The sequence below is a fragment of the Phaethon lepturus genome, unplaced genomic scaffold (assembly GCF_000687285.1).
Source record: "Phaethon lepturus isolate BGI_N335 unplaced genomic scaffold, ASM68728v1 scaffold25474, whole genome shotgun sequence".
In the NCBI taxonomy this organism is placed as follows: Eukaryota; Metazoa; Chordata; class Aves; order Phaethontiformes; family Phaethontidae; genus Phaethon; species Phaethon lepturus.
The window spans coordinates 9,037-9,324 of record NW_010535842.1 but is presented as its reverse complement, the minus strand read 5'-3'; the positions used below and the strand labels follow the sequence as shown (position 1 = coordinate 9,324).

Sequence of the window (288 nt, the reverse complement as noted above, 5' to 3'; positions counted from 1 at the left end):
CTCCCAGCCCTCAGTATCAGCCCTTGCCCCACAGCAGCCTCCCCAAGCTGCTCCACGCAGTGCCCTCCTGCTGCCCGATGGCATGGCCCAGCCCCACAGCCACCCCCTGGGCAGGGCTGGCCCCCCTCCAACAGGGAAAGCTCTTACCAGGTACCCGATGGGCGACTTCTTGCTTTTGGAGAACTTCTCCATCTCCTCCCAGTCCCCACGGGTGGCCAGGGCACTGATCTTCAACCACCAGTACCTGGGGACGCAGGTGAAGGTGGTTCCTCTAGCTGCCAGTGGCCT

The 288-nt window shown here is 64.2% G+C and overlaps 1 protein-coding gene across 1 annotated transcript in view; it reads right to left on the bottom strand.

Annotated features, from left to right (window-relative positions):
* Positions 1-147: 147 nt before the first annotated feature.
* VPS16 (vacuolar protein sorting 16 homolog (S. cerevisiae)) overlaps positions 148-288 on the bottom strand; it is a gene marked incomplete at both ends in the record, with an annotated part of 9,135 nt that continues 8,994 nt past the window's right edge. Inside the window, one exon of the mRNA XM_010285994.1 lies at positions 148-244. Within this exon, the coding sequence (XP_010284296.1) occupies positions 148-244 (97 nt within the window). The remainder of the gene's footprint in view (positions 245-288) is intronic.